Source organism: Pungitius pungitius, chromosome 2, assembly GCF_949316345.1.
Source record: "Pungitius pungitius chromosome 2, fPunPun2.1, whole genome shotgun sequence".
Lineage (NCBI taxonomy): Eukaryota > Metazoa > Chordata > Actinopteri > Perciformes > Gasterosteidae > Pungitius > Pungitius pungitius.
Genome location: NC_084901.1, coordinates 12,838,697 through 12,860,753, shown reverse-complemented (window position 1 = coordinate 12,860,753; position 22,057 = coordinate 12,838,697). Strand labels below are relative to the sequence as shown.

General features: G+C 41.9%; 1 protein-coding gene across 4 annotated transcripts; it reads left to right on the top strand.

Annotated features, from left to right (window-relative positions):
* The first annotated feature begins 1,183 nt into the window (after window positions 1-1,183).
* Window positions 1,184-21,079, top strand: ipo8 (importin 8). 4 transcript variants are annotated; one of them, XM_037460376.2, is made up of 25 exons: window positions 1,184-1,533; window positions 2,711-2,792; window positions 3,630-3,786; window positions 4,033-4,191; window positions 5,632-5,788; window positions 6,223-6,312; window positions 7,735-7,829; window positions 8,189-8,273; window positions 11,306-11,440; window positions 12,051-12,150; window positions 12,249-12,325; window positions 12,414-12,530; window positions 12,971-13,060; window positions 13,274-13,439; window positions 13,585-13,745; window positions 14,751-14,876; window positions 14,975-15,041; window positions 15,681-15,806; window positions 16,798-16,895; window positions 16,999-17,094; window positions 17,275-17,495; window positions 18,327-18,532; window positions 19,415-19,648; window positions 20,006-20,135; window positions 20,711-21,079. In XM_037460376.2, coding segments are annotated over exons 1-25 (3,060 nt in total). In that variant the 5' UTR covers window positions 1,184-1,449; the 3' UTR covers window positions 20,712-21,079. The 4 variants fall into 4 exon arrangements, with proteins under 4 accessions (XP_037316273.2, XP_037316270.2, XP_037316271.2 ...); XM_037460373.2 differs by having other exon boundaries at window positions 19,415-19,666; XM_037460374.2 differs by having other exon boundaries at window positions 14,975-15,050.
* Window positions 21,080-22,057: the final 978 nt, after the last annotated feature.

The following is a 22,057-nucleotide window of genomic DNA, read 5'->3' as shown; positions in this document are numbered from 1 at the left end:
AAATCTTCAGCTCCTTCAGGAGAGGGATGCTATGACTTTTCAGTTTTTTAGCTCCTATAATTTAATTAATATGAATTAAAATGAACTTTTTTAACTTTCAACTTTTTCAGCGTTGCCAATCTTTCAGCAAGAGATACCATTTCAACATTAAAATGTTGACAAAATTAAACTATTTCATCAAATGAACAGCTTGTTGATATCTATTCTACTTTTTTCATAATCACTAATTATGTTTAATTAGTTTTTCAGTCCTCTTCAGAGTTTTACTTGGGTTTCAATGTAGGGAGCTTTGAAATGTTCCGGAAATCTAGAGCAGTGGTTCTCAACTTGTCTGGCTCCGGGACCCACCTTTACCCCTTAACGACAAGCCGCGACCCAATTCGATCTGTCGACGGGGGGGGGGGGGGGGGTGCGCTTCCGCGTTCGCTAGTGGTGTCGGGGGGGGGGGGGGGGGGGGGGGGGGGGGGGGGGGTGCTTCCGCGCGTTCTAATTGCCGCGCTGACGGAAAACATGGACGAACGAGCCGGAAAAAAAGACGAAGCTCCGCTGCATTACAAAAAGTCCCTTCAAAATAAAATCACGGGATAATTCAATGCAAAGTCCCGCGACCCACTACAAACGGGTCCGCGACCCACACCAGTTGAGAAACACTGATCTAGAGAGAGCAAAGTCAGAATGTTTTAGTACTAGTATAAGTACTATTAGTACTAAACCTTAAATTACAATTTATTTCTCTTTTTTTCATATCAGCTTCTCCCATTTCTGTATGTTTTGCAATTCTTTCAATTAATTTCAGCTTTTCCTATGTCTATTCTTTCAGCAATGTTTAGAAGCTTTTATTAGTTCTGTATTTTTTCAAATTCATAGAAGCTTCTCCCATTTGTTTTGTTGACAATTCTTTTAAGTTCATTTCTGTATTTTCAGCAATTTTTTAATTGATATCAGCTTCTCCTATTTCTATTCTTTCAGCAATGTTTAGAATTCATTTCAGCTTGTTTCATTTCTGAAATTACTTTCATCTCAATGCATTCCGACGCATTTTCAGCAGGACATGCATTTAGTGGTTTTTATATTTATTTCATTCCTCACACCGCCCGCACGAGGCCGCGCTGTTTCCCTCCCGGAGTCGCCGAGCGGAGGAGGAAAGCCGTAAAGCGTGTGTTTACTTTGCTTTACGTTAAGCCAAGCGGGGCAGGACCACTGTTCTACATCACACTCGCCTGAGTTCGGAGAAAAGCGAGCGTGCCTACACAATAAAAGTCCATCTGTGGGAAGGTCCCGTGAAAGCGCCGTTTATTGCGACAGCTGGGACCGGTATCTGCCCACGGGGCTCTGACATGGTGCCGTGTTTGGGCCACAGCTGCAGATCCGTAACGCTGGGCTAAATGTAAGACAGAGGTAACCCCAACGGTACATGTGTGTGATAACACAACGCAGACGGAATTCCATATGGATCCCAACCGGATAATCCAGGCTCTGAAAGGGACCATCGATCCTAATCTGAGGATCGCTGCGGAGAATGAACTCAATCAGGTGTGTGAGCTCCAGCAGCTGGGTGTTGGTTTTCCTTTTGTTCGTAGAGGTGTGTGTGTGTGTGTGTGTGTGTGTGTGTGTGTGTGTGTGTGTGTGTGTGTGAGAGAGTCGATAGCAGTTATTTTTAAGTATGCCCCCCCACACACACTTTGTTGGCTGCTTCCAAAAACAAAAGCTGACAGATCCAACTAAACTCTGTCACAGCAGCATTGTTCTAGAGTTCCAATCGTTGTGCTGTTGTCAAATGATTTATTGTGGCGTTATAACAAAACAATAATCTAGATAAAGGTATCATCGCTCCTAAATATCACATTGGTAATTGGTGATTAACAATGTGATGTTTTTTAAATAAATGTTTATCGCATCATCTTCATGGAAATGTACATCTAACGTTATGTGTCGACTGAGGCCAACTCCACTAGTTTATTGATATCGCATCCCTATCATCACCTATCTGCATCACCTACCAATGTTCCTCCATATTATTAGTTATATCATTCAAAGCACTTCTAACAATTCTTCTCACATGATTTGGTCTAAATTGGTTTAATAAGATGTTCGAAGAAGTACAGTAAAACCTTCATGCCCTTCATATCATTGGATCATGGCAATGATGAAACATTGAGAACCCATTTTCCAGTGACTGTGTAATAAAATGAGTCTGAGTACTAGACACACGTTGTTGCCATTGATTAGTCAGGCTGGCTGCAGAAGGTTAGCAAAACACTGGCCAAATTACCAGTTTCAGGCTGTATGATAAAATACAGAATCCCTTTATCTTCATAAAAACTTTGCAATTAGCCAAAGAAGGAAATTGCTGAGTTAAAACAAAGAGATACCTAACTTTATTGAGGACGCCATGCTGCTAATTTTTTATTAAAGAGAACCCCGTAGTGATGTTATTTGTATATTGGAAAAAAGCAGAAATAGCACTGTCCACTGAAAAGTCCCAGGGACGTTTCTGCCCTTCAACCAATCACACGCGTTCATCAGCGGAGGCGCAGCCTTTTGGATTGAACAGCGTAATTTAGTCATGCAGACTTGAGGATAAGGGGATCAGACCTGATCTATCGATTAGTGGACATTCTTCCCCTGAGCCACAGCCACCTCTTGGCTTAATGACTACTTTAGATCTGAAAAATGTATAAAAATATATCTTTCCTCCTGTGTTTTTCAGTCGTACAAGATCATCAATTTTGCCCCAACGCTGCTTCAGATAATTATGTCGGAACAGGTGGAGTTTCCTGTTCGCCAGGCAGGTAAGACTCCTACGTACTGCAGTTATTTAAAAAAGTCTTGCATTGAAAATCTAAATGTTTTAGTATAAAAAGTGAATACGCAAGCTGTAAAATATTTGGCCTATTTGACAATGTAATGTGACTTTAATATCTGCTATTTAGTATTTACATGATCGTGGCTGCCTGGCTGACGTTCTCATATCTACACACACACACACACACACACACACACACACACACACACACACACACACACACACACACACACACACACACACACACACACACACACAAATGGAATTAGGTCGGGGTATTGCTGTGAGACTGCTGAAAACACTGTAATGAACCAGCTGAAGTCAAGATGACAATAACTACTAACTAAGTGCAACAATCCAAGCAAGACAACACATTGATTTGCTTGTGACACCTTTCAAGTTTGCTACTTGATTGACAAGTAGTAACAATTACATCGCTTGTGCCGCTGTATTTCTTCAACATCGGTGTTTCCTTCCTTAAGATTGATTGAAAATGTGTGCATCAGGCATATAGCTGTGAATTCCATTACATTTGGATTTCATTTATATTTAAAGAGTAATTAATACACAAATCACAAAAAATGATTTTTGTATCCTTCTTTGTGTATTCATTAATATTGACTGATCCACCCCCCATAAACAGAAAAAAGATGGCTTTAGATACACAAATACATTTTTTTGTAGGATAGATTGTTACATTTTAGGCTTTTTATGAGATTTGTTGACAATAAGTGGAATACAGAATATCACTAGACGTATCCTTCAGATTACCTTGAGTTTGTCTGACTCCCCCGGTTGTGTGTGTGTGCGTGCGTGTGTGTAGCGGCCATCTACTTGAAGAACATGGTGAGTCAGTACTGGCAGGACAGAGAGCCATGTCTGGGCGAGGTTGTCTTTCCCTTCAACGTCCATGAGAACGACCGGCAGCAGATCCGAGAGCATATAGTGGAGAGCATCATCCGCTCTCCAGAGTCCATACGGTACATTCTGTTCATAGACACCCACAACCTTGTGATTCAGGATGGATCTGTTGCCATCTCTAATTAATGCCTTTTTTTTTTTTTTTTTACTGTCCCTCATTAGGCAATGCAAATTTTTATTTTTTTAGAAAAGAGACCTGTTTTTAAACTTTAATTTGAGTTGAAACATAAACGGAATGCAGACAATGAAGGAGAAAACTTGACTAATGCCTAAATGACTCCATCTGTCTTTTTCGCTGTCCAAAGTGCCCAGCTGACCATGTGTCTGCGAGCCATCATCAAGCACGACTTCCCTGGCCGCTGGACCGCCATAGTGGACAAACTCAGCATGTACCTGCAGTCGCAAAACGGCGGCAGCTGGTATGGCAGCTTGCTGGCTCTTTACCAGCTGGTCAAAACATACGAGTGAGTAAACTGGGAAACTATTCATATTGCTGAGGGGGATGAGGAGTGATCCAATCTCAGAGCAAATATAGCTGAACTCGGTCTGTAAATCCCTACAGTGTTTCTGCCAAATATTGACTTGTTCAAAGCTCCCATTGCTATTTCTATTTCAGGAAACAAACCTTCAAGGCTTAATCTACACGTACATACAGTGCTTTGCATAAGTATTCACTCCCCTTGAACTACATTTTGTCACCGTTCTCAGCTTCTTTCATTTGGATTTTCTGTAACAGACCAACACAAAATATATTCACTCCCTTTACTGTAAAAACCCCTAAGAAAGTTTGTCAAGGTTTGTCTGAGAGAAATGTTACGGATATCACTGGATTCAGCGTCTAATGCGTTTTGCAATTGGCTGCCTTTCCATGTTAGATTTAACTTCGTATTGTTCAAATTTCGCTCCGCTCTGTGCAATATTTTTGTAATGATTTGCATAATATATTTTCTAACTCTGATAAGGCTTGTTGGAGTTGTGTTTGGACCATTTCCAAGCAGATAGTGATTGCAGCCGAGACTAATGTTTTGGACCATGTGCAGCATTATTATATTTGTTTCTGATGAGTACAGAATATTTTCCGTGGTAGAGTTGCAGGGGCAACAGTTCCAGCAGGGAAACCCAGACTTCCCCTTTCCTGGGCCACATCTACCAGCTTTGACTGCTGGATCCCAAGGCGTTCACAGGCCAATGTGAAGATAGTCCGGGGTTTTCCCCCTTGCCCTTATCCCAGTTGGCCTTGCCTTGAAAACCTCAAAGCCAGCCGCTGAGGAACATGGGTTGTTATGGACGATCCGTGACTAGTCCAATAACAAACGTCCACTCGGGTTCACATAAGGGAGACTGCTTATCCCAATCCTGCCTCTCCACTTGTCCATCGCCACCCACACGTGTGTGGAAGTCGTATTGGGTGCATACGCACAGACAACCCTTTTGTTTACCGGAGTGAACTCGATTGTAACAATCAGCCGGGACCCTGGCAGTGTCCCCGCACCCGCCTGGCGCCCTCACACGATGGGCCACTCTGGAGTAGAACTGATCCCCATCCTTCCCCTCTGCAGGAGTATGGTTCCAGAGCCGAGACTGCGTTAGAGCTGGGCGGCATACCCGTTCAACCGGTACACCGGTAGCAGATGTCCTTACCGCATGGGTTTTTCACGTATCGTCATACCGGTGTCCGGTCGTAACAAGTGTTGCTCTTCAGAAGGGAAGCAGGGTTTATTTATACACCTCACCACCTTACATGTATTTAGGAAACAACGAGAGACTAGTGATGCACTAACACAGCTAGTGCCCAAGCAAGGAGCTGTGTGCTGTTAAGGTTTTTGGTTTTGAAAAACAATTTATTGCATAATTGAAAGGGACTACTACACCTTACTTGTGTGCATTTTTGCTTCTGTGTTCAGGTACCGCAAGGCAGAAGAGAGGGAGCCATTGCTGGCGGCCATGCAGATCTTCCTGCCCAGGATTCAGCAGCTCATCAGCCAGCTGTTAGCTGACGCTACCATCTTCTCTGTCCTCATCCAGAAACAGATCCTGAAGATCTTCTACGCTCTCGTACAGGTGTGTGTGTGTGTGTGTGTGTGTGTGTGTGTGTGTGTGTGTGTGAACGCAATCATTTTTGGTGCTGCGATAAATATAGTAAACTCCGGTGTGGGAACATAAATTAATATATTTTTTCACATTCTAATTCTCAGGTCTAAATATTCTGAGGAATAAAACGTTCTTTGTTCATTGAAAGAGCGTAATTGTGTTATTAGGCTCTATGTTGTCATTATGTAATAAACACGTCTGAGAATTACAATAACGTTGTTTATCGCAATTAGTTTTGATGCAATATATCACACAACAAAAAGTAGTGACAGTCCCACATCTTAGCATGTTGCCTTCATCAGTGATATTAGAAATGACATTCTGATGATGCTTAAGGAATACAAAGCTTGCAAGGAATGTTCCGTGTGGTGATTATGTTAATGATGATCATTGTTGCCCCACAGTACTCACTACCTCTCCAGCTGATCAACAACACATTGATGACTCAGTGGATGGAAATCCTCCGAGCCATAATAGACAGAGACGTCCCAGCTGTAAGACACACCTCATATTGCCTCCACCATTATATAAGATGTTATGTCTCATTTTTGTTTTTGGGGGATTTTTTTACAACCGCCATATTATAAATGTTAAACAAATCACAAGAAAGATATATATATATATATATATTGAAAACAACAGATGCAGTAAGCTATGCAAAAAGTAAAGCTTGTGAACGTCAATCAACTGACGAAGACAGCAGAGCGAACAGAGCTTTGCTTTTTCCACTGTTACACAAAATCAAAAAGGATGAAACCTGAAGAAGAGAGAGAGAGAGATTTGTTTTCACAGCAGCTATAGGTTCAGCCAATATAGAGGAAAAGTAAATTAAGCGTGCTAAATGATTTGGAAACGTGTAAATGATCTAGTGATAGTAAGCCTATCTATTTATTGAAAGTATATTAATTGCAGCACAACATAGATCCACAAAGACTACATCTTTGTAGGATGGAATTCCTGTTAATCAAAGTTAGAATTAAATACAATGATTTTTTTTAAGGTATATTCAGGGCTGTAGTGGGTAAAAAAACACATAAACGATGTTTATACGCCTCTGGGTTTTTGAAAATAGCGTTTACGCACCTATAGATTCCCTGGACATTGTATTCTGCTGTTGGAATAATCCAGAATGAATCGCTTTTTGTGGTTTACTTTCAACGGCGGGCTTTCTTTCTTCCACTTTTCCAAAAATCCACGGTTTGTGGAGTATACGGCTAATAGTTGTCCTGTGGCAGCTCTTCCATAGTTGGTCTCTTGGTTACTTCTGATTATTATAGTTTGTTTGGATGGCCTTCTTTCGGGAAGTTTGCGATTGTGCCATATTCTTTCCATTTTCTGATGATGGATTTGATGGTGCTCCGTGAAATGTTCAAAGCTTGGAATATGTTTAAGCTCCTTACTCTTCAGTAATGCCTCGTAACAAACTTCACAGAGCAGGTGTATTTATAGATTATAAAGATTTATAAGCTTAATAAATTGAGACAGATTTACTATTTAGTAATGATGTGACTTGTGAAGACAATTGGTCGCAACAGATCTAAATCATTTTTAAATCCAAGTAAACCTTCCCCTGACTTCTATGTGATGAACTATTTGTATTGGTCCATGACATAAAATCCCAATGAAATAAATTTGAATCTGTGGTTTTACCATGACAAAGTGTAGAAAAGTCCAAGAGGGGTGAATACTTATGCAAGGCACTGTGGTAATAACAAGACAATTATTTGATAATTACATTACATAACAAAGTTAGTTTGATTAAAAAGGATTTTTTTAAGACATTTTTTGTTATTGTGGCAGCCATATCCTAATTTATCAGTTGCTATGTAATTACTTTTAACTTTTAATACCTAAGAACTTAATTAAGAACTGTTAATAGAACTCCAAAAACTGAGTTTAAAGCATGTGTTTGTTAGGAAACGTTGGAGGTGGATGAGGACGACCGTCCTGAGCTTGCATGGTGGAAGTGTAAGAAGTGGGCGTTGCGCATCATCACAAGACTGTTTGAAAGGTGAGTCCAGAGCTGCTTTCACATCACCAGCAGATTCATGTTTTGGTGCTTAAATGAAAGCACGGAAAGCTTTGCACTTAAGTCAAAGTGTAAACAATCCAAAGTGATAGTGTAATCGTCGTTCTAAGTCACGCAGGTTTTGTACTCCACTAGACTTTGTGGGTACCGCGGGTGGAACCCATTCAATGTAGAACCTGCCGCTATGGAACATATCGACCTGACCTCACTGATCTTGACCGTCTGAAGTTTAGTCAACGTTGCTCAACTGCTTCTTTATAACCTAGGCAGCCACAGTGGAGAAGTAGGTAACTACTTGTTCAATCCCCAATGTCACAACATTGCTTCTGTCTGAATTATAGGTATGGAAGCCCTGGCAATGTGACAAAGGAGTACTATGAGTTTGCAGACTTTTTCTTGAAGACATATGCAATGGGCATACAGCAGGTAAGCCTTTGTGAGACTTGAAATTGTGGGTTTAGATCAGATTAGATATCGGTAAGCTTTTCTATAATGTGGAGCCTATGGAGGACAAAAAATGACTTAAGTATAAACAAATAAATAAATGTATAAATAAATACAGGAATAAATGTATGAATAAATAAATAAATGCTGAAATAAATTTGGAAATAAGTAAAGGAATGTAACTATAAATAAATAAAAGTTGATGATAAAACAGGTCATAAACAAATACATACCATATACAGGTGAAACTCGAAAAATTAGAATATTGTGCAAAAGCTCATTACTTTCATATATTCTAATATATTCTAATTTTTCGAGTTTCACCTGTATTTATTTCTAAATTTCTGTTCACTTACATTTCCACATTTATTTATGCGTGTGTCTGTATGCTAATGAGGTGGGAGGTCCTAACCTCTGTGTGAAGCAGGATTGGTCGGAGCAGTGTGATCGCTCCTGGTCTACTCCTTCTGTCTTGAAGTTGGCTCCTCGGCAGAAGCTGTTAGCATTTGGCTACTCGGTGTTTTCAAACCATTTCAAATCGATTGCGATCGTGAGCGAACGATTTAGAGAAGAACGTTAAGAAAGACACGCTTCAGTTTCTGAAGATAAAGTGACGGAGGACTTGTCTCATCTCAATGAAGACATTGATGTGGAACCAGAGGAGGGACACATGGACGTCCATCGTATATTTTATTCTCCTTTGGGGGCAACAGCTGCAGTACAGAATAAGGTAATAATGTCATGTGTTTTTTTATGAACTTTTTTTTGGACTTTTATGAACTTTTTACACGGTTGCCATGGAATAAACTCTTCAGTATATCAGATCATTTGCAACCCCATTACCTTAAATGAAGTTAAATGTGGTCCGATTTTGCACCTTTTTAATTAAGCACAATTGCATCAGTTTGCCCCTTATGATGGTGCTGCATTCAGAAACTCAACAAGTGAAATATGTTTAACTTAAAATGTAAATTGCATGTAAAATGGATATGGCCAAATGTATTTAGGCAGCAGGTTCAAGTTAAAGCTCTAGTTATATTTCATTTATTTCTACAGCACATAGCTGGGCTCAGACTAACACAGAATGTCTAAAATAATCTAAATTTTTAACTGCTGTTTACGACAGATCGATGTTGACTTGATCAACGTGTCCTCTTTGTACTGTGAGGTCACATTGCTTTTGTTGTTTCTTCTGACTTTTGTCTTGTTGTTTTTGATGACCAGAGTCCACGATTTGGATGAAACTGAGACTCAAATTCTGCAGCAACCTCCCAACACTGGATACCAAATGGTGGTTGGGCCTTGAATGCACCACACACACGTATACAAGGTAAGTGACAGTAGTCATTATCTGTTTGGTTATTTACTTGTGCACGGATTCTGATCAGATGAGATACCAACAGTGCTAACTCTATACCTTTTATTTATATTGTGAAGTCTGAAGGAGAGTTTTGCTAAAGTAGATTGTAGATGGCAGCCAATCTTATCCTTTTTAAGAGATTAACACTGATTGTAAGCAGACTAAACTATTTATTTACCCATCAGGATAGAAAGGGTCTGGAGAGACGTTTATGAGTACGGCCTACTTGATCTCTTCTACTCCATGTTCTCCTTGAAGGAGAAGGCCTTCTCAACCTCACAATGCAACTCAACTCTATGCTGTCCCAGTGAGCACTGAGGGAAACCAGTCCACCCCGCAACTGTGGAGTCTCCATGAACACGAGGCACAGCAGGACCTAGTACAGGTGTAAATTAATTCAGTGATTTTATTTTTACTATGACTTTACTTTCCTACATGGGACAATGTCAACATGAACCGTATCTCTCATTACACTAAGTTTTTAAAGTTTGGGAAGGTTCATTTCAAAGTATCAGAAGCATAATGTAACTAGCAGAGAGGCCTGTACATCTTTTTGGTCTGCTTATCATGGGCACTTGCTAAAATTTTGTAATCCATCTCTTTCTGATGCCGTAGCTGTTCATATTCATCCAGAATCCAATGAAGTTATAAAACAAGTGATATTTACAACTCGGCTCTAAAAAAAACTTAAACAATGCTTTTGGCTGAACAGACCCTTCAACCGGAACCCTTTTAACTGCAGGTCCACAGGGAGGTTGGAGTTGACTGGACTGGACCGTGTGGTCATCGTCAGCCTGGTGTTCTGGTCCCTGAAGTTCAGCTGCAACACTGAAGGCCCCCTGTCCAATGTGTTGGATGTCTTTGTACAAACTGTATGCTTAATATCAGACGTGCTCCAGTAAATGCTTCTGTCACCAGCTGTATGATGCAGGGGAAATAAATAAATCAGTGTTGAATTGCATTCTTATTTCCCAAACTCCTTTCTGTTCCACATGAATATAAAGATCAACAAAAAAAAGTATGTGTATATATATATGTATATATGTATGTATGTATATGTATATATAAATAATATTAAGAGGAGAAGCACGTTGCAGAGGAAACTTGTTGGCTGAATAAATCCTAGCAAACCTTACAGGAAGGTGCTCTGACGCACCGCAGGTATAAATAAATCACTCTTCACGGCAATAGATATCCATAGGACTGCAGACACCCCCCCCCCACAAGTGAACGCTTACATGGCTATCTAATAGTTTAATACAAGTTTAGTATTTTGGCACCTTGAACAACAGCCTTTAGGAAACGTGTTCTCACAGTTCCCAAGCTGCTCAGACACATCTCGCCCGGTAGAAGCCATGAGCTGCTGGCAGCTTCTAGACGCTCTACAGGAGCGAAGTGCTGGGATCGATTGCTTCTGTCTCGCTCCTCTACTTGACCAATCCTGCTCAAGAATGAGGTTCGCACCGCCTGAGCTCATTTACATACGGACACAGAAATGCAGGCATAAATAAATGAAAAAATGCAGAAATGTAGAAATTGATTAATTGATTTATATTCTGTTTAGGTGTAAACTTGTCGCCATGTGCACACATATATCGTGGGAGGAAAGAAAATGTTTATTCAGCATGAATAATGTCATGTGTTGTCTCTCCAGGTCTTGCTGAAGTTAATGGACCAGCACAGGCAGCAGCAGTATGTCACTCCTCGTGTCCTGCAGCAGTGCCTCAACTACCTCAATCAGGGCCTGTCACACTCGCTGACCTGGAAACAGATGAAGCCACATATGCAGGTACAACAGTCACGGAGGAATGCTATAAAGAGTTATTTTGGAATAGGTATGACTTTTGCAGTGTCACTTTTGCAATGAATTGTTTGGAGGTAGCCTAGCAGCAAGCTTAGCATAGCGGTGCTTTAAGTGGTCCGTTTCCACCGACCCCCCTTCTCTTTGACACTTTGACTCTGTCTGCCTCTGTTTGTTTTACTTCGAATGCAAAAAGCTCCATCTTGAGTCTCCGCCTTGCTTTCTCCAATGTAACTGACTGCAGCTCGCTGCCGCTTCGTTTCCGTGGTCAACATCCTACCACAATCTGTTGAGTGGCTCACAAAAATCAGTCACTATGAATTGACTCAAATCTCTTTTGGCAAATCATTATTGATTGAATAATCCTTTAGTGCATTATTAATATTGACGTTTACTAGCTTGCTGTCTCCTTCCTGTGGTGCTATGTTCCTATACTGTTGATTACATGAGGGAAACCATCAGAATGTTGAGCATGTTTGTATTTGATCATGGGGGCGATTGCTCCATTGCAGTAATAGTGGTCCAATTCTCCACATGATGAGTTTTGGCATTGAATGACACATGACACATGTTTTTTCTTTTTATTCATCTCTTACAGACCATATGCCAGGAGGTCATCTTCCCTCTCATGTGTTACAAAGATGAGGATGAGAAGCTTTGGCAGGAAGACCCTTATGAGTATATCCGCATGAAGTTCAGTGAGTACACACCATCAATCACTTAGGTCGCTCAGCCAAGAAAAGTATTGGGGAGAATAGAAGAGTTAATAGAAAGAGTGGTTTTGTCTGTGTTGCAGACCTCTATGATGACCAAGCCCTACCAGCCACAGCTGCACAGGGCGTTCTTTATAAAGCTGCCCGCAAGAGGAAGGAGGCGAGGACATTTTCAACTTTTTTACATTTAGCCTCCATTTGGGCATCACTCTTTTCTATGTGTAAGCTTTGCTTTTTTCTCTGGGCAGGTTCTTCCTCAGATGATGGAGTTCTGCCACCAGATACTGATGGATCCATCTCGTGACCCTCGCAAGAAGGATGGCGCTCTGCACTGCATTGGAGCTCTGGCTGATCTTTTACTGAAGGTATGCACGTCTACAGATATCCCTCGGTGACAGATTGGCTGGAGCCAAAAAGTTTGAAGTTATTCCTCTTGCAGCCTTTCTTGTATTTTACTAATGTCGGGCCCAGGCGGAAAACAGGAAGCAGGCGCAGGGTCTCGTCAGTACGTGAGGTACTTTTTTTGATACAGCCGTGGTCCTCTAAGAGTCAAATGCAGGCTATGGAGTTAATCTAGGACAACACTTCTTCCAATAAAAATAGATCAGGAAGAAGTGTGGCTATAAAAATGATCAAAACAAAAGTCACTCCACTCTAGGAGGAAAACAAAAAGGCTTTTAATTTTATTTTTAAGTCCGGAAATGACAAGACAAAAATGCCCAACAGAGTAAAACAACAGACAACTTCACCGCGGTGTGAAGAATAATCTCTGTGCTGTTTTGGTTGTGTATTTCTTATCACACAGAAGCGGATGTACAGGGAGCAGATGGAGCTGATGCTGCAAAACTATGTCTTCCCGTTGCTCAACTCTCCTATGGGTTACCTGCGAGCCAGGGTGAGTGAGGTCTCCCCTTTGCAAGGCTAACCCTTTTATCCCTTTCTTCAGTTTAAGAGTATATTGCACACAGTACGATATTCCATTAAACCTGTACACATATACACAATGTGTATACAGTATATGCGTATATGTGTATTACACATACATATGTATGGACCTCTACATATGTGAAAACGCTGCTGACATAAGTTCTCTGCTGTTTTTTGCCAGTCGTGCTGGGTGCTCCACTGCTTCAGCCCGCTGCGTTTCCATGATGAGCTGGTGCTCAGGAATGCTGTTGAATTGGTGAGACAGAATCTGATCGACGATAAAGAGATGCCAGTAAAGGTAGAAGCTGCCATGGCTTTGCAGACCCTCGTCAGCAACCAAGAACAAGGTGTGTGAAGGAATTAAAACTAAATTGTATTGTATTGGTATGTATGGGTATTTTAACTGAGGATTGATACAAATGACAAATCAGAATGATATGATGGATATTATATAAACTGTGATTCATGCTTTTTTCATGGGCACATGTGTAGCCAAGCTGTTCATCAGGCCGCACATCCGCCCCGTCATGCAGGAGCTGCTGCATGTGGTGAAAGAGACAGAGAACGATGACCTGACTAACGTTATTCAGAAGATGATCTGCGAGTACAACCAGGAGGTGGCCGCCATCGCTGTGGACATGACGCAGAACCTGGTAGGAACACCATACACCGTTATTCACCTTTCTGACACTAAAACACTGGAGGAATAACGATGAGCAAGGGGGTATAGAACCAGAACAACAAGAACCAACAACATTTTTTTTGGAGAAAGCCAAACTACAACAGTGCTATAGATAACTCCCTGTAAGTGGTAATAAAGTGCTTACAAGTCTCTGTATAGTAGCTAGTCGTGTGTTTTGAGTCTGCGTTGGAAGCTGTCTTAGTTTTCCTTAGTTTTGCTTCGCTCTCTGTGAGGGATAAGCAGATGCAAAGCGAAGCGAGCGGGCAGGGACGTGTGCAGAGGAGCGGAGTATTGCGGGGGAATTTAGGTCGGTTGAAGACCAGTCAAGCTGCTTTGTTGGCTGAGCTGTAGAGGTCAGATGACAGTGGCAGGTAGACCTGCAAGGAGGGTGTTGCAATAGTCAAGGCAGGCGATGACTATAACCTGTACCAAAACCTGCATTTCCTTCTGCGCATGAAGGGGGCGTTTTCTCCTGATGTTGTGCTGCATGTTATTTACATAAATGTGTTTTTGCTGAAATGTTGGCAGTGAGGAACACTTGAGTGTCGAGTGTCACACAGAGGTTCCTATTGGTCAGGGATGGGCTCAGGACGGAGTTGTCAAAGGTAACAGAAAGGTTGTTGCTGTCTTGAAGCCTGACTGGAGAGGGTCAAGACGACAGTTACAGTCGAGATAAGAGGAAAGTTGGTTAACGATAGCTTGCTCAAGAGTTTTGGAAAGAACAGGCAGAACAGAGACGGCACTGCAGTCTTTGTTCTGCAGTCTGGGTGAGGCGAGTTTCTTAAGGAGCGGGTTGAATCTAATCTGTTTCACAGTGTTGGGGAGCCGCTGTTTGACAATAAAGTATTAATGAGAATGCGATATTCTCCATTTCTCTCTCAAACCTTTTTCTGTCTTTGACGGCAGAACTTATTAACCAACGTGTGTGTATGTGTGTGTGTGTGTGCGTGTGTGTGTGTGTGCGTGTAAAAAACAGGCAGAGATTTTTATTAGGGTCCTTCAGAGTGAGGAGTATGAGGAGAATGAGGACAAAACTGTCATGGCCCTGGGTATTCTAAGCACCATCGACACCATCCTCACAGTCATGGAGGACCACAAGGAGGTCTCACACACACACACACACACACACACACAGCCATCACAGATCTTGTACACTGTAATGGTATTGAATGTGGTGTTTAAAACTATTATCTTCTTCAGATCACTCAGCAGTTGGAGGGGATCTGTTTACAGGTGATCGGTCTGGTCTTGCAGAAACCCATCATAGGTATGGCAGGTGTGTGCACAAGCAGTCCAGTGTTTTTACATGAGCGCACTCACTTACTCTGATACACACACATCTGGTCCCTGGTGTTTCTACATTTTGCCTTTCTCAGATCATCTTGAAAATGTCGAACTGTAGGTTATTCATCATTCATTTGCTTCTTCTAATGCGGCTCCGTGTTGTTCATGTCCTCCAAAGAGCGTTTATGCAGCCATGACTCAATGTTCTACAAGTCATTACACAGAAGGCAGAGAGAAATGTGAAAGGTTATTCTGTGATGTTTGTGATGAAGTTTTGGATGAATGCCTGTGGCAAAAATCGAAAGAGAGGTCACATCCATATTTGCCAAAGAGGGGAGAGTTTCAGGAGACACACTGACAGCCCCATCTTCATCCTATGACAAATTGACAAAACATGTTTTTGCATAATGAAGTTGTCCTTTACAACCTTACCCTGGTTTCCTTCGAGCCTGATATCGTCCCAATTAGTTTGTTTTTCCTTTCTATTACTGACAGCACCTCAGGGCCTTGGCCCTCTATTCTTTGTGCAGGCTTATACAAAGGCAGTTCATCAATAAACAAATATTATGACACTAATCCCCTGTAAGGTGAAGTTATACAAAGTCTTTCCTGTCTGGAGCAGAGTTCTACGAGGAGATCTTGTCGCTGGCGTTTGGCCTCACCTGTCAGACTATTTCCCCCCAAATGTGGCAGCTACTTGGCGTCTTGTATGAGGTGTTTCAACACGACTGCTTCGACTACTTTACAGGTATGTAAAGTCAATTTCATCTTGAGTGGGAAATTTGTGCTCCAACGATCTCCAAGATAAATAAATTATCTTAAATACATGGAGTAGTTGAAAGAATCGGTCTCATGTCAACATCTTGTCATGATGATGTTGATAAATTGAAAGCTGATAGAGTTCATATATGTTGACAAATCTGTGAAGTTGATATGATGGCCATTGTAGCCTGTTTCTAGCAGACACAGACCAACATTAACTACCTGATGAATGGAACTACAATGTTACCCCCCCCCCAACCCCACTCAGGTCAGGTTAATTATGTTTACATTTTCTATCTACCACCAGATTCCAACAGAAGTCCTTTAAGATTCCCTTTTCTATAGAACAGGTCTATACATTCTTTTATTACTTTTATGAGACATGTGCCTGCACACACACACACACCCATGTAACCACTGGACCAAGCTGATATTAGGATGCAGCTGTATATTGTTTTTATTTCAGTTATTCTATTCATTGCAGCAGAAAGGTCTTCTGCTGACCCACATGTCCATGTGTCCTTGGGCAAGACACTTAATCCCAACATTGATCCTGTAGCTGTGACTGGTGTGTGAATGTTAGTTACTGATGGGCAGGTGTCACTGAGGTTGGTAGCTCCCGTCATCAGTGTGTGATGATGTTATAAAGTGTTAAAGCACTTTGAGTGGTCGGGGAACTGGAAAAGAGAAACACAAGTCCATTGGCTCTCTGCCAGTCTGGCTACAATGCTGAAGGGAAACCTCAGGTCGTTTTTATTTTTCTCTATTAATGACAATTTAGAAGCTTCTCTGGCACTACGGAGGGCCTTCTAATACGTTCTCGAGACACTATGCAGGATATTCAAGGGTCGGGAACACCATACCAAATTCATTATTGTTCGTCTTCCATTGTTTTATGACATTTTTAAAAAGGGGAAAGGAGGACAATGACATGTTCAAATTTGCTGTATTCATGTTGTTGTGGGTTTCTGTTATAGATATGATGCCCCTCTTGCACAACTATGTTACCGTGGATACGGACATGCTCCTGTCCAACCCTAAACACTTGGAAATCATCTACAGCATGTGCAAAAAGGTCAGGATATATTTGTCTTCCGCTATCAAAGATGAAAAAGAAGCCTGTTATTTCAAAGGTGAGTCGTGACTTGTAAAGTATTATGACCTTTGATGTGTTGTAGGTGCTGACCATAGATGCAGGTGAGGATGCAGAGTGTCATGCTGCCAAATTGTTGGAGGTCATCATCCTGCAGTGCAAAGGCAGAGGCATTGACCAGGTCAGAAACACAGTACATTTCCACGTATGTTCTTTTTTTGGGTGAAAATGTCATGTCAACAGCTCCTTTGGAAATCTATTTACTGAGAAAAATGGTGACGTGTTCAATACTTATTTCACCCGCTGTATATTACATGAAATACATTTTTAAATTGGACTAATTTCTGCTTCCTACGTACAGTGCATCCCTCTGTTTGTGGAGGCAGTTCTGGAGCGTTTGATGAGGGGGGTGAAATCCAGCGAGCTGAGGACCATGTGCCTGCAGGTGGCGATCGCTGCTCTGTACTACAACCCGGCCCTGCTCATCCACACTCTGGAAAACATGCACTTCCAACACAGCCCTCAGCCCATCACTGCCCACTTCATCAACCAGTGGATGAATGACACAGAGTTCTTCCTCGGGTATGGGGAGGTTACTTAGGTTTTACCCTAGTCACAGAGTATCTTACTCTGTTCTCTAGAGACATTTGCCAGACACAAAAGTGACTCTGGTATTTTTTTCCCAACTTGTGAGTCTGTGCCTGAGTCATCGGTGCAATGCGTGGTCCTGGAAACACCTACTTAACCAGGAACTACCACATATTACATTACATGTCATTTAGCTGACGCTTTTATCCAAAGCGACTTACAATAAGTGCATTTCCACCATAGAGATACAAACTCAGAAGAACAAGTAACAAGAAAGTACAATTTTCATCAAATAAGCAGTTTCAAAACATGTTATAGAAAAGTGCCATTATATTATAAGTACAGTTTAAGTGCTACCATTTGTTAGTGCTACGGTTTGCTAGTGTTTTTAGTCAAGGTAGAGTCTAAAGAGGTGTGTCTTGAGTTTTCGACGGAAGATGTAGAGGCTCTCTGCGGTCCTGATGTCATCAGAGAGCTCGTTCCATCATCTGGGAGCCAGGACAGCAAAGAGTCGCGATCTGTGTACGATTTAGTGCCATCTAGCACTGCGCTCCTCCCTTTCTAAGCTTCTAGAGAACTAATGTTGAGTAAAAATGTGTGGCGTCACATAGGGGACCCCGTGGAAAAAACACATGCTCTTTATGTAGATATGAGGAGGTCACACATCAATTATTTTGTTTCAGGTGAATGTCCAAACAATACAATAAGGAAGGTTTCATTTTTTTGGATTTAACTTAAACACTGATTAAGAAAGCTTTGAGGCATTCATACCTTCAGGCGCCTACATTCTCAGACTTCTCTTCTTCCCTCTGACCTACTCGCCAGGCTTCATGATCGTAAGATGTGTATCATCGGCCTGAGCGTGCTGATGGAGCTGCCCATTCGTCCGCCAGTGCTGGACGGAGTCTCCGCCCAGATTGTCCCCTCAATCCTGCTCTTGTTCCTGGCCCTCAAACACCTCAACGCCTCCCGACTTGTCAACAAACCCAATCTGCTGGCCAATGCTGGGGCACTGGACGAAGACCAGAATGGTAAGAAAAGATCAGGGAAGAACAGAAGGAGAGATGCAGGGCAGATGTGGATGGATGAATGCAGAATAAAGAGAGACAGTAATTGGCCTTTTGGGGATAAATAAATAAGCCCCATTTTTCACCAAAGTTGCTTCTTCTGCTATTTAAGTCATTCTACTCTGAGCTCTAATTACCTGCACTGTATTTATTATCTGGTCCCCAGGCTAGGCAGACCGACTAATTTAGCTGTATGGTGATGCCTTGTATATAAATGTATATATAAAGGCAAATGAGATGAGATCTTTTAAGATATGCTACTTAATTTTCCCCTTTGAGCTTGATAATAAATGTGTCCTTACAGAATATACAGTATAATAGTTTAGAAAAAAAGATGTCAGTTTTTCTATTGAGTAAAATTACCTTATATAAGAGTCAGCTATGGTGGTTGCCATTGACCCCCCTCCCCCTAGTTATGGGGGGTGGCATAACTAGTTTAGCAATCCCTGTCAGATGCTGCCCCAACAGCCCAGCAAGCTGTAAAAAAAATCTTAAACTGGACGATCCACGGTCTCTGATAAACGGAAACTCCTTCCTCTGCTATTTCCATCGCCTAATGCATTGATTCTTAACCATTGGGGCGCTCTTTTTATCTTTTTACTCTATTATATTATTATTTTATTTGGTCATTGAATACAAATCCAACCTAGATGGATATCAATTAGTTAATCCAAGACAGTGTTAATATTTGAACGGGCCCTGGGCCACTTTATACTTAAAAAGTTGGGACTCTGGGTCGAAAAGATGAAGAACCCCTGATCTAGTGTGTTCAACAGTTAAAGGTGGCCACAGATGGCATCTTGAAAGTTTTTACCCCAATGGCTGTATTCTTCTGTGGATGGGCAGAGGAAATCCCGAGTGATGAAGATGAAGTGACAGAGAACCGTAACGCCATGCAGCAGCAGTCCAGCATTCCAACAGGCCCGACTGCCGAGGAGGAGGAGGAGGAGGAGGAAGATGATGACGAAGATAATTGGGACAACGACTGCTTCGAGGGAACCCCCCTGGAGGAGTACAGCACGCCTTTGGACTATGACAACGGAGAGGACGAGTATCAGTTCTTCGCCTCCGCCCTGCTCCGTAAGGCATCCTTTAAATGTCAGCGTTCCAGGTGTCTACTGTTTTGTTCTGTGAAGCTTGAAACCTAAATTACAAAGCAAAGAAAAAAATCAACAATGTAAACAGAGATTATGAAAGGTCCATAGCATATTTCATACGCAGGGGTAATTTGGTGTACTTACATAAAATAATAATTAACATAATTAACAATAGAAAAGTAAATAAAATTGTGCTGACACCAGCATGAATGATTGATAAATAATTTGAACATTAAATCCATTGATGGAATTGTTATTTGTTGGTCAACTAATCAGTTAATCTGCAAGTGGCTGCATGAAACACTCTGACTATAACCCTGACTTTGTACATGTGACCTAGGGGTCCAGAGCACTGATGCCGCCTGGTACCAATGTTTGATCGCCTCACTCAGCGACGACCAGAAGAAACAGCTGCAGGAGATCTACAGCATCTCACAGCAGAAGAGGAGCACTGCCGCCAAGGGCCAGTGGTGAGAGGCCACACACTCAAGTCAACGCATTCTACTTGTTCAAAGTGACATCAGAGACGTCATCAAGGGGCTTTGAAATATGTAAAGCATCGATACCCTCTGTCGCTTCAACTCTTGCGTCAGATAGGGAGAACTGAGGAACCGATTTACTGAATGAGCAACGCAATAATGACTGTACAGGGGGGACTGTGGATCAGCGGAGAGCAGGGTCCCCCTTCAATCAGAGGATCAGCGGTGTAACCCCAGACTCCTCCAGTCCACATGGGTCCTTTGATAAGACCGTTAACCACAAACAGCTCCCATAGCTGTCCCGACGTGTGAATGGTAGATCATGATGGGCAGGTGTCCCTGTGTATGGTGGCACCTTCCATCTGTGTGTGAATGAGTGTGTGATGACCGGGGCGGGTTAGAGATGTCAGAAGACTATAAAAGAGACATACAATTACTGTAATAACCATTTACCATTTTATAGATAGTAAACATTTAAAGAGAATACATCCAGTGATCTGACACTTTACCTTAAAACAATTCTGAACGTGTTCACTTTTGCTTTTTTCCAAATCGTGTGCTTTCAGAGCTCTAAGGAGCGTGTGCAGAACCAGAGAACTGGACGAAGGAGAGAGAAGCGGGTTGGACCTGGCCTCAAATGGATTTCTGTCCAATCTCAATGATCTCGGTCAATATCAGACTTCATGGATCCCATCATAACCAGAGTGCCAGCAGAATTGTGTGTGTTATGTCCTTGCGTGCGTACGTACGTACTTGCGCGTGTGTGTGTGTGTGTGTGTGTGTGTGTGCGCGTGTGCGCGCGTCACAGATAGGACCGCATTATAAAAGTAGAAAGTAGTTTCTTGTAGATTGCAATCCCTTTGATCTGTGACTCAGTAACTGTGTTGTGTTTGTGTCTGATAATTAAAACACATGAGAATGTGTGTTTGTATGTACTGTAAGTGTTACTTTTTATCATTCATCTTTTTATCCCGGGCTATTTGTCCTGTTCCTCCTCTGTAGAAATGTTAGTCCTGATGAGCAGGTTGGGCCTTTCATGGTTCTGAATGGGTGTGACTGGAAGAAAATTGACACGTTGGGTTATCAGAATACAAGAAAATCGAAACACAACTACAATCCATTTACCATCTTGTGAGGCAGGAAGAGCGTTCATTCAGGCTACCCCGATGACAGGTTGAGGTCAAAGTTTAAAACATTGTGGCCTCCAGCTAGAATGTCACAAATGACATCTATCTTCACATCTGCACAGGAAAAAATAAAAAAACCTTCAATGGGAAGAATAAAGGGAAGAAACCTTAGCTAGAACGAGGCCACTGCTGCACCTAGTTTGTTTTCTTTCACGCAGTAAGAAAGTATTGTCCAGGCGATCTTTTCTTGTTATCAGTCATTTATTTACAGCCAAAATCCACCAAACCCATACAATAAACGCCGCTGCTTTCCTATGCAGTGCTCTGTCTCAATTGTCCCAATTAGTGATCCAATTACCCAAACAATTAAGCAAACTATATTTAAGAATAAATGACTATAATAGCTCCTACATGTATTTTAGACCCGCCGCATTGGGACCTTGCCCCGAGCTCAGCTGAGACGTACGGAGAGGACGTGCAGGAAAATCATATCTGTTGCGCAGATATCTTAATCTAGAAATAATACAGAGTATATTCCGTGTTTCAAAAACACAAATAGACACATATTGACTATTTGTAAAGTAATTGTGGCTGAAGGTGGGACCAAGCCGCCAGGCTTTTACTGTCAAGCACAGCAGGTTGCTAGGCAACGGGAGCAGTGGAGGAAAACCTGATGACGGAAGAAGGAAGTTCCCCCGTAGGCCACCAAATATTTCCCGTCGGCTCAGACGGCAACGTCCTCCTGCGCATGCGTCGCTAGATGCGTTCCTGACTCCACTGTTGATG